This window comes from Solanum tuberosum, unplaced genomic scaffold, assembly GCF_000226075.1.
Source record: "Solanum tuberosum cultivar DM 1-3 516 R44 unplaced genomic scaffold, SolTub_3.0 scf00326, whole genome shotgun sequence".
NCBI classification, from domain to species: domain Eukaryota; kingdom Viridiplantae; phylum Streptophyta; class Magnoliopsida; order Solanales; family Solanaceae; genus Solanum; species Solanum tuberosum.
The window spans coordinates 274,719-286,420 of NW_006239272.1; the positions used below are offsets into that span (position 1 = coordinate 274,719).

The 11,702-nt window shown below is 36.0% G+C and overlaps 1 protein-coding gene and 1 pseudogene across 1 annotated transcript; both read right to left on the bottom strand.

Moving 5' to 3' along the window:
• The window catches only part of LOC102580240 (E3 ubiquitin-protein ligase CHIP-like), a 32,965-nt pseudogene extending 22,251 nt beyond the window's left edge, over positions 1-10,714 (bottom strand).
• Positions 1,750-2,657, bottom strand: LOC107063392 (uncharacterized). The gene is made up of 2 exons (XM_015315229.1): positions 2,115-2,657; positions 1,750-1,813 (listed from the first exon to the last, which is right to left on the bottom strand). The coding sequence occupies exons 1-2, from the start codon at positions 2,638-2,640 to the stop codon at positions 1,779-1,781; spliced, it is 561 nt and encodes a 186-aa protein (XP_015170715.1). The 5' UTR covers positions 2,641-2,657; the 3' UTR covers positions 1,750-1,778.
• Positions 10,715-11,702: the final 988 nt, after the last annotated feature.

The window sequence follows — 11,702 nt, forward strand, 5'->3', positions numbered from 1 at the left end:
CTTGATCATAACCTTTGTAAATCTTCCAAACTATGCACGAGGTGATTGCTTTAATCCATAGAGTGCCTGTTTCAGTCTGCACACCCTTCCCTTCTTGCTTTCAAAACCAGGTGGCACCTCCATATAGATCTCCTCATCCAAGTCTCCATGTAAAAAGGCATTTTTTACATCAAATTGTTGTAGGTTCCAATTAGAAACTGCAGCCAATGACAATAAGATTCTCACTGTATTCATTTTTGCCACAGGGGCAAAAGTCTCCAAATAATCAATTCCATAGGTTTGTGTATAACCCTTTGCTACCAAACGTGCTTTAAATCTTTCTATGGACCCATCTGACTTATATTTCACAGTAAACACCCATCTGCACCCGACCAACTTCTTCCCTTCTGGTAATTCCACAATTTCCCAAGTTCTGTTTTTTTTCCAATGCTTCCATTTCAACCTTCATAGCTTTCTCCCACTCTTTGTTTCCTAATGCTTCAGACAAATTTTTGGGGATAAGAATTGTGTGGAGGTTACAGAGAAAAGTTTTATGTTTTGGGGATAGATTTTGATGTCATGAAAAGGCTCAAAAGGTGTTGTGTGCAAGTTCTGGTTCCTTTTCTGAGGGCAATGGGAAGGTCAAGATCATTAGGTTGGTTAGGTTCTTCATGATCAGTTTGGTTTGGTGTTTCTGATGGTTCAACAGGTGCAAGATGGGTACTAGGAGCAGTAACCTTAGGAGATGATTGCAGCTGAGTAGTTTGATCAATTAGCCTCTTTCTTCTGGAATAAACCTGCAATGGTAGATTATTTTCTAGAATTTCATTATCTATATCCAGATTAGGAGACTCAATGAGTTCATTTGAATTTAGAGACTCAGGTGACCGAAGAAATGATGACTCGGGCAAGGATTTGGTATGACCAGAAATAGAAAAATCAAATAGTGACAAGTCTAGAGGTCCCTCTCCCTTCAACGACTCCCCCTGATTGTAAGAATGACCTAAAAAGGATTCACTCTCATCAAATGTAACATCAGCTGAAACGAAAGAATTTCTTTGATGATGGTTGATAACATTTGTAACCTTTTTGAGTAGGAGAATATCCTATGAAAACACACTTAAGAGCACGTGGGTCTAATTTGCCTCTATTTTGAGAATGAATATGAACATAGGCAACACTCCCAAAGATTCTAGGAACCAATTTATTGGAAATTTCAAAATTCGGAAAGAAATTCCTAAGAGTATCAAGTGGACTTTTAAAGTTCAGAATTCTTGATGGCATTCTGTTACTAAGGTGTGCAATAGTTAGGACAGCTTCCCCCCAATACTGTTTTGGTCACCTTTTTTATGAAACAATAGTGATCTAGTAATAGTCAAGTTAACAATCGTTTCTTCTCTCTGCTATCCCATTTTGTTGAGGAGATTTGACACATGAAGATTCATGAATAATTCCCTCTTTTTGGAAGAAAAGACAGAGTGTTTGATTGAAGTAGTCTTTGGCATTATCAGATCGGAATCTTTTAATAGGCACATCATATTAGGTTTTGATCAGATTAAAAAAGGTGGGAAGAATTCAACTAACATCTGATTTTTGCTTTAGCAAATAGATCCACGTAACTCTTGTACAATCATCAATGAATGACACAAACCATCTAGCACCAGAAATATTAAGAATGGGAGAGGGTCCCCAAATATCACTATGAATAAGAGAAAATGGAGTTTGACTTCTTTTGTGACTAATTGGATAGGAAACCCGTTTGTGTGTGGACATCCAGACAATAAAGACCACCTTTCTCACTAGCACGCCCAATCATCTCCTTCGTGTTCTGTTCCTGAAATAAGCAATATGAAGGGAAGAAAGTTACTTGGCATTTGGAATCTTTGTTGATTTTTTGGATAGAAATGAGATTTGCAGATAATTTTGGGACATGAAGGATATCTTTAAGTATCAACAGTGGTATGTCTCCTTGTCCAGCTACAGTTATAACTGAACCATCAGCTATAGTTATTTTTTTATAGCTAGGAGAAGGAGAATATGATATGAAGAGATGAGAGGTGATCAGTTGCCCCGGAATCAACCACCCATATTGGAGAGTTTGTCTGAGACATTAGTAACAAAAGAACAAGAAATACCTGTGAAGGCCAATGAACAACTACCTGCTGAAGTTGAGTGTGGATTTGTTTCATCAGCCTGAGGGTTGCTTGCTAAATGTGCAAGCTTTCTATCACTATTGTTTCTGTTTGGAGGTCTACCATTGAGTCTCCAGCATCTCTCTTGGGTGTGCCGATATTTTTTGCAATAGGTGCAATAAAGATTGTCCCTATTGAATGGCGGTTTGTATGAACCCGTGGGCTTGATGGTGCTCTCCGATTGTGAAACTTCAGATTCTTTTGAACTTGTCCCTTTTGCTACTAGAGCTGATCCTTCATTAATTTGAGTTTCAAACATAACACTCCTCCGTCCTTCTTCTGTTCGTATTATGGCCATTGTCTCATTTAATGATGGAAGATCTTCTTTTCCTAAGATTTGCACTCTCACGGAATCAAATTCTGCATTTAATCCTACAAGAAAATCATAAATCCTTTCTTTTTCAATAAATCTTTTCAGAATTACAGCATCATTTTTACAACTCATTTGAATGCATTGATAATGATCCATTTCTTGCCATAACCCCTTTAAAAAGTTAGAATATTCAGTGACAGGTCGAGCTCCCTATTTTCATGTACTTTAGAGTACGTCTCCTTCACTGCATCCCAAATTTCCTTAGCGGTGCTAAAAAACATAACGCTATCGCTGATTTCTGGAAGCATAGAGTTCCATAACCAAGACATCATCATTGCATCATGTTCATCCCATGCATCAAACGTGGGGTCTTCTTTAGATGGTCCTGTACCAAGAAGGTGTCGTATTTTCCCTTTACCCTTTAAAAAGGTACGAACCAGTTGAGCCCATTTAAGGTAATTTTTTCCATTCAACCGATAAGAGGCTTGAATGTTTTGTGCAGAAACAGTTCCAGAGGCTGGAATAGTTGCAGCAGTCACATTTTCTGGCATGGTTCTTGAATGGTTTCAATCTTTGGCCAGATAAAGATTAAAAAAAATATATTTCAAGACAAGATGAATAAACCTAGTAAGGAATAAGCCTAAAGCTCTGATACCATGTGGAATAAAATAGTTCAATAATTTTATCCATATCTTTCTATGTCATATACAAGGCTTTATATACATGAGAGATTGTGGAACAGAATCACCTAGATCCCATGAAATCTGGGATTCTATAAAATCATATATTTTACTAAAAAGAAGAAAAAGATATTCTAGCTTACAACAATTATCTTTAAGATCTTAAGGGATCAAATCTTGATATGGAGAATATCCTCTATCAGCCAACAGTATAGACGGCTAGTTGGGAAGTTGAACTATCTCACAGTGACTAGACTTGACATCTCTTTTTCTGTGAATGTTGTAAGTCAGTTTATGACTTCCCCTTGTGATAGTCATTGGGAAGCAGTTGTTCGTATTCTGCGATATATAAAGTCAGCTCCAGGTAAAGGTCTACTCTTTGAGTATCAAGGACATGAGCATATCACTGGATATACCAACGTTGATTGGGCAGGATCACCCTCTGATAGACGTTCGACATCCGGATATTGTGTTTTAGTAGGAGATAATTTGGTGTCGTGGAAGAGTAAGAAACAGAGTGTGGTTGCTCGATCTAGTGCAGAATCAGAATATTAAGCTAGTTTGGATCAAACAGTTGCTGTGTGAGCTAGTTTGGATCAAACAGTTGTTGGGAGAGCTAAAATTTGGCGAAATCGGTCAAATGGAACTTGTGTATGATAATCAAACGGCTCTTCATATTGCATCAAATCCAGTGTTTCGTGAAAGGACTAAGCACATTGAGATTGACTGTCACTTTGACAGAGAAAAGATACTCAGGAGATATTGTTACGAAATTCGTGAAGTCAAATGATCAGCTACGAAATTCGTGAAGTCAAATGATTAGCTTGCAGAAATCTTCACCAAGTCCCTCACTGGTCCTCGTATTAATTACATCTGTTACAATCTAGGTACATATGATTTGTATGCACCAGCTTGAGGGGGATGTTAGAATAGAAATAAGTATATACAATCCTAATAGGAATAGGAATAGGAATAAGAATAGGAATCCTAGTAGGAAAAGGATTCCAATGTAGTGTCTATAATAGGATCTCAATGTAATAATGTAGATACACAATTCAATAATATATTTTCTCCTATATTTCTCACACCACTCATGTATGAAGTTCAAATTGCAATCACAAATGCTTGGAGGGATGAGGAGATCATCACACAAAAAGTTAAATACGAGACCGTCCTAGAATATTGTAACCATTGCAAAATCCAGGGACACAATGATGTGAAATGTAGAATTCAACATCCTGAATTGAGGAAAGAACCTATGAACCCTACTAACATTGAAAGAGATTTGGCTAAGAAGGGTGAGGAGAAGATCATCAGTACATCCGACAGCAGAGATAGTATGTAAATTTTTATTTGGATTGGTTTTTTGGTTTGGTTTTGGATTTATAATTTACTTTGTTTGTTTTTTTGATTTGGTTTAGGATTTAGAAAAATAAAAACCGAAAATATATATATATATATATATATATATATATTAAAGTTGCACCATAACAGTGCAAAAGCCAAAAAGACACTACAAAATCCCAACCAAGCTTAGACTACTGCTTCACAAGGATCCTATCATATCAACTAGTGATTCAGCCTCCTGAGATAGCTTTCTTTACACCAAAAATAAAACAAAAATATACAATTCATCTTGATTTTCTCCACAAAATTGTATTTGTCTTCAAAAGCTCTATAGTTAAATGGTCCACCACATGCAAGCATGGACAAGGTTGCACCAATTTTTCTGACTAACTACCCCATCATTCTGGTTCCAACATTTCAATAAATCAACACTTGTTGCTGGCATTGATCACTGATTCCTACCATGTTCAAGAATAATTGCCATAATTGTCCAGTAACAGGAGAATGAATGAATAGGTAACTATTTTTTCCCCAGCAGCTCTGCACAAAAAGCATCTAGAACATAGTTGGAATCCCCTTATTTGAAGTTTATCCTGTGTGAGGCAAACATTTCTTGTTACTAGCCAAGAAAAGCATACCACCTTAAAATGAGCCTTCATCTTCTGAATGGATCTCCATGGCCACTGATTAGTTGACTGTTTGTGCCTAATAAGATGTTATAAGCTGAATTTACAGACTAAGTTCCTTTACTAGTGGGCTTCCATATAAGTGAATGTGAGTAGCTTTGAACCCTTGGAATTATAAGGTCTTGAAAAATTCAATAACTCTTTTCAGCTCCCAATCATGCAGTAGCCTTCTAAAAGTAATATTCCATCTGTGTACTCCTTTTGTTGATTCCAGACTGATGTTTGGCATAGTGGCAATGCTAAAGAATTCAGGGAAGAGTTCCTTTAAAGGTCCAAGCCCAAGACAATCACACCAAAAAAAGAATTTTCATTCCATTGCCCACTCTTAATCTAATTTTTCCGGCCATCAAAGACCGGAGGAATCTGATTGCTTTCCTGACTCCTACAGACCTACACCATGGCGGATCACAACCACCTTTGAACACCACTGGCCATCCTGACCATACTTGTCATGAATGACATTTCACCATAAAGCATATATTTCAAGATTATACCTCCATAACCACTTCATTAGTAAACTATGGTTGTGAGCATTTAGGTTCATGATGTCAAGGCCACCATCTTTTTTGGATTTGATAAGAACATCCCAATTAACCAGGTGGAGTGCCCTTTTTTCATTGTTGCCTTGCTATATGAAATTCCTCATGAACTTGTCAATCCTTTTCCTTACCATGCTAGGTGAAGGAAAAAGAGACATGACTAAGAAGGAAAAGTATCCAAAACACTATTGACTAGTATCACCCTACCACCTAGAGATAAGTATTGTCCCTTCCTTATTGCAAACCTCTTTTGCAAGGCTTTACTTTTAGCACCCAAAGATAGCCCCCAATAGGTAGTATGTAGGGAACCCAACACACATCCCAGAACACTTACAAGTTCTTGAAAATTGTCTACTTTATTAACCGGGAATAAACTACTCTTAAGCCAGTTGATATGAAGTCCAGAAATACAACAAGAATACAGGTCCTAACAACATGGTCTGCCTCTACCATGGAAGTTGAGAAAATTGATGACAATGAGGGCTGGGCCATTGTTGAGAGAGTCAAAGGTGAGAACAAAAAAAGAACAACCACAAAAACCAAGAGCAAAATGCTGAGAAATTTAAAATTACAAATATGTTGGAAAACAAAAATTTGTTTTGAGACAAAAATTTATGACAAGATGGTTCTTGCCATTTAGAATACCATGGAAGGGGCTACAGAAGTGAAGATAAATAAAGAAGCTTCCGGAGAGCTCTCACAACAAGAGAAATCAGTTACTACCAAAGGAAAGACTAAGAAGGTGCAATAGCTCAGAAACAATCCTGAAGGAAGATCATGAGAACTAAAAGAGACTCCTCTTTGTGAAGACTGCCCCACCTTATGAAAAGGGAGGAGGGAGAAAGAAGGAAGAAAAGACTAAGGTTGTCCTATCATTTTGGAGAAGATTCTAATAAACATTGAAGAAACTGGAATCAATGATCCTAACTTCAATATAGATTGCAAAATAATGTTTCTCAACGCAAACCACTCGAGGAAAACAAGATCATTCAAAATATCTCCTGCAATATTGGGAAAGGTGTTGAAGTCCCTCTGGCCAGTGCTCCTATTGTTCCTAAACCTTTTCATATCAACCTTTCTGAAGGACCTCTGAAAGACATAGATGTAAGTGAGAATGTCTATGTTAGAACAGAGGAAATGCTGCCTATGGATGAGGAAATGAGCCGGATGAATATTCACACTTTGAAACTGACTCCGAGGAAAAAGTAGAGGAGACTGAGTTTCACAAAGACCTCAGATTTGCATTTGGTTAATATGTTATGAGGATTATTGACTATCTAGTTCTAGTATCTATTATTTACTTTTAGCTTGAGTCATTTGTGTCCCCTTAAAGTTGTCCACATATTTCACTTCGATACTTTAATTCAGACTTATACCTATTGAACACCTTAATTGTTCAAAAATGTTCCAATTAGACCCAAACCACTGACATGGCAAAAAAACATGTTTTTCACTCTCTCTAAGAGAGTAAAGCAATTTAAATATTGTTTTTTTAGCATCTACACAAATTCTAACCATAAAAAGAAAAAAGTAATTAACATTACTAATCCTCAAAAAAGAAAAAAGTAATTAACTTGAAAAAAAAAAGAGGAAGAAGACCGCCTTCCTCCTCCATCCCCTCCCAGCAACTTATCTTTTCCTAAGTTGCTTGGACTCCCCAAAATGTTGCCGCACCCGTGTCGGATCCTTCAAAAATACACTGTTTTTGGAGGATCCGCCACGCACCCCTCGATATTTTTGATGAGTCCGAGCAATATAGACCTTTTCCCACCTCCTCCCTTCCTCTCCAATTCTTCTCCTGCATTTTTTTTATTTATTTGTATTTATTCATCAGCAAAAGTAGATTTATGCTAACCAAAATAAATCTGGCAATGTTTCATTATTTTCAACAAGAGTGATACAATTCAATTTTATTTTATTTTTGAAAATGGTAATAACAAGAGTGATAAAAACTAATTTATTTTTCGGGAGAAAGTCTATTGTTCCTCCTTGTAAATGTGGTAAATGGTTATTAGTTGAAAAGAAGGTGAAAGCAAAGAATAAGACTTTCTGATCATCTGGTGTGATCAGAATGAAAGGGGAGTGAGGGGTTAGCGCGTGGGTGGGGACGATGGTTTACTGCCGGTGGCGACAACGGTGGAAAAATAAGTTTTTTTTTACTTAAAAAAATTGCATTTTTAAATCGAGTTCTAGCTAAAATTGGATCCAATGGCCACATATCATTATTTCTTTGGTCCATCTACTATGTATTCGCGTTTGAGATACACGCATCTTTGTCTTTAATTGATTGTTATTTTATGTTAAATAGGTATAAATTTGTTATGGTTGAAGTGTTCAATAGGTACAAGTATGAATTAATGTGTCTAAGTGAAACATGTGGACAATTTCAAGGGGACGCACATGACTTGGGCCTTTACTTTTTAATGTAAGAATTGAAAGATTTGCCTAATATGTTATTTCTATAGGCTCTTGGTTATTTATCTATGCAATTGAATATTTTTTATTTTTGTATTAAATGCGCTTCAGTTGAAAAAAGTGTGATTCACTTCAAGCTTCTCGCCTCAGTGAAGCGAGACCTCGCTTTTTTCGACTTCTCGCTTTCTAAAACACTGAGTGATGGTGTGATTAGGGACAATGCAGGAGGCTTCCTTTTTTGCTTATAGCCTAGTCTTAGGAAAGGGAACTAGCAATTATCAACAGCCCTACTTTTTGGCATTCAGTGGTGTTTAAGTAATGGTTTGCATGATATAGGAGCTGAAAAAGTGATTCACAACTTCTAGTTGATTGTGTAAATGGGAACAACTGTACTACTTGGACGCTTTGTGTTACAACCATGTAACGATATGACACCTAGGCCTAACTCAGCCTCAAAAGCTAGCTCATGAGGGGAGGTTTGTCCGAGTCCATATAAGGAGACCAAATTCCCATCCCTCTACCGATGTGGGACATCTTAACACAGTTGAAGAGTTCAAGAGGAGAAAGGAACATTCAAGCTTCACTCTCAAACATTGCTACAGGGAATGCAACAAAATTGCAGATAGTCTGGCTTCTATGAGTCACTCACTGCCTCAGACCAAATTGTATCATGATTTTTGGATTTACCATCTCCTATCAAAGGTCTAGTGATTGTGGATAGATGGAGCCTTCCAGCTACTCGCATTGCCAACATGAAAAAGTCAGAACTATTTTTTTGAGCTTCCATGATCAATGCAGATCAAGCTTCACAGTTACAGTTGTAGATTTGGTAAGAACTTTTGGAGGTATCCTACCTCAAGTATAGGAATCTCTTCTTTTAGACTATGGTTTAGTCCATTATATTCTTCTGCGAGTAGCATTTACTTCATCTTCTTGTATCATGATAGTTGGTTGGCCATCTATCAAACTAGATAAGGGAGGCCTATATCTTACAGCTCCCTCAAAGCTCATGAATTATCCTTTGGAGAGATGAATAAAAGTTGGTATTAAAAAAGTTATTAGCTTAAAAGCGGCAGATGCTCAGACTAAGAGGGTGTTTAAATTGACTACACTTGCAAGCAACTTATTTTCCCTTTTCTTTCGTATTCCGGTAAATTTATAGCATTGCATAATTCAAACTAGGTATTGTCGTGAGGATTAATCATCACACATTAGGAAGAGCAATCTTTACATGTGCATTAAGGGAAAGTTTATTAGAACTACGTGGCTATCTGGAGTAAGGATCCCGAGAGGTCGTCTTCAGAGAAGCATCGCTAGAGAGAATAAGATCAGGGAGCTATGCCGGAATGACGTGGAGAGAAGGATGATAGGGACAAGAATGTTAGAAGGGCTCGGAACAGCCTGTACGAACTAGAGCAGTGCAGAAATATTAGTTGGCACCACCTGTGGCTTTGACACTGGCGCGAAGATATTTGTCTTAGTACTTTATGGCTCTAGTGACACCCTCTTATTGACCAAAGCGTGATTGTTGCAGCCTATAAACGATTAAGAAATACAACAGCAATTTTATACTTGCTAATAATCTGTGTTGCCAGTGAAATGATCTTAAAAAGAGTTCAATGCTCTGACCTCCTACAAATTCAACTACACGGATTTTACGAAAAACAACATGGCCCCCCAAAATGGCAAAAGGAAATAGGAATGTTAATGGAGAAACTAGATGAAGATCCCATTCATCATTGAAACAGAAAGGCGAATGCAAAAAGAAATTACAAGTTAGCACCTTAACAGAACTCTGATCAAGCTGAACAGCCGTCCTACAATCTTCCTCTACGCTTGTCCAGCACTATCAACCAATAAAGACTATATAAATGAACATTCATAAGATATCACTAAAACCCAGAGGCTGTGGGGGCTTACTTGCGTTTCAGATGGCACAAAGCGCGATTGATCCAATAGATGGGAACGTTGGGGCACAAGGTAATAGCCTAGATAATCCATTCAGAAATTAGAGAACAAAAAAGCCAAAAAAAGAAAGACAACTGTCACCTCCGTGTATGCATGAATGGCAGCGATAAATTGATTATTCTGGAAGAGAACATTGCCATCTTGCTTCCGATGTTCCGCTTGTTTGGCCACCGCACCGGCAGCCATTACTGGTGTCATTTTCCCCTTTTCCTCCGTTCGATCTTTACTTCAAATTCGCACTATCTTTTTGGGAGGGAAAATAAGCAAGGGTTTTGCTGAAAATCAAATGCAAATAGGTGTATGTTCCTCCTGAACTTTCAAGAATATTCCATAAGATTACAATTTTGAAGTATTTATACCATCACCTATGGTAGAACCGTCATTTCATTTATCATAGAACTATTTATTTATTTGTTATAAAGAGTTTCTAATTTAAAGTTTATCGTTTTGACTTTTTGGTTATCAATTTGCAAATATGTTAATTTATTACTCTTTTAGTTTATTTTTATTTATCACTTTTGCTTTGGCACCTTCTGGGAAAATAATTATTGATATAGGTATTGTAGCACACTATTCCTACCAATTAATGTTTAATATTGGATCTTGAAAAATAATATGGAGAATAATATTTAATGTTATGGGTAAAACATGGAAAAAATAATTATTTTTTCTTGATATGTTAAAAGTGACAAGTAAAGAATGAAGATATATTTTAGAAATAAGTGACAAGTAAAAGTAACCGGAGGGAGTATACATCTATTAAGATATGAGTTTATCATTATTCATTATTGATTGTTATCAATTCGATTATCGATTTAACTTACATCTATTAAGATGTGAGTTTGTCATTATTCATTATTGATCGTTATCAATTCGATTATCGATTTAACTATTAAGATTTCACACAGTAAAAATATTGAAAATCACTTGGAAATAAGATAACAAATCAAATGAATCATATACATGAGTTGATAGATTGCATTTGCTAAAAACAAACATTAACACATGTATAGACAGTTAGAAATGAAAATATGAAACTAGTATAAAACTAAACCATGACTTTATATACCGAATGAAATAAATATAATTTATTAATTTACTATCGATTTATCAATTAACCTATTCAAAAGATCTCAAACCGTTAAGAATTGATAATCCAATATAAAAAAAATTAAAATTATTACTAAAATTGCTAAATCAATAATCCATTATCAATAAATAAAAATAAAATTGAATTTATTAGCCACTTTAGATATAAGTAGTTTTTAAGAAATAAATAAATGTTGAAAATTATTTTTTAAGGATTTTTTTTAAAATTTAATATGGTGGCCAAAATGGCCGTTTTATTAAAGGGAAAATTGTATATAATATCAAACTATTAATTCAAATTAAATGCTATAAATATAGTTTGATTTAATTGTACCTCATAGCAAATTGTTGCTATTTCACCTCTCTCCTGGTGAATCTCGCTCACCACTCTCATTCTCTCCCTCGCCTCTCTCGTTTTTTATACAAACGCAAGTGTATAAAGTGCGTTTGTATTTGTATAAAGCGAGAGAAAATTGTATATATACATATATTTT

Coding starts and splice junctions, on each gene's coding strand:
- LOC107063392 (XM_015315229.1), bottom strand. CDS start 2,640: ATGGATCATTATCAATGCATTCAAATGAGTTGTAAAAATGATGCTGTA. Junction 1,814..2,114: donor TTGTTCATTGGCCTTCACAG/GTATTTCTTGTT, acceptor TGCTTATTTCAG/GAACAGAACACGAAGGAGAT.